This window comes from Myotis brandtii, unplaced genomic scaffold (assembly GCF_000412655.1).
Source record: "Myotis brandtii unplaced genomic scaffold, ASM41265v1 scaffold185, whole genome shotgun sequence".
NCBI classification, from domain to species: Eukaryota; Metazoa; Chordata; class Mammalia; order Chiroptera; family Vespertilionidae; genus Myotis; species Myotis brandtii.
The window spans coordinates 5049198-5049497 of NW_005356870.1; the positions used below are offsets into that span (position 1 = coordinate 5049198).

The window sequence follows — 300 nt, forward strand, 5'->3', positions numbered from 1 at the left end:
GGGCTAACTCCCGCCGCCTCGGGGCTCTCCGCCAAGCTCGATCCCGGGGAGGATGGAGAGGAAGAGGAGGAAGAAGTTGGGGAAGAAGAGGACGACGGTGAATTGTTACTGCCACCGCCGGCTGGGTTGGGAGGGACCCCGACGGCAGATGAAGCGGAGACCACCGGTACCACGGGAGCGGTGGCGACGGTACAGATTGTGCTGGTGGTACTGCAACAGCTGGTACTGTCCACCGGGTCCGGGGATCGGGGCCTGTCGGGCGGATCCCGACTGCCATCCCCCTCTGGCAGCGCTAGGCCG

General features: G+C 66.3%; 1 protein-coding gene across 1 annotated transcript in view; it reads right to left on the reverse strand.

Annotated features, from left to right (window-relative positions):
- TNKS (tankyrase, TRF1-interacting ankyrin-related ADP-ribose polymerase) overlaps positions 1-300 on the reverse strand; it is a 142992-nt gene that overhangs the window by 141141 nt on the left and 1551 nt on the right. Inside the window, 1 exon segment of the mRNA XM_014537931.1 lies at positions 9-296. Within this exon segment, the coding sequence (XP_014393417.1) occupies positions 9-296 (288 nt within the window).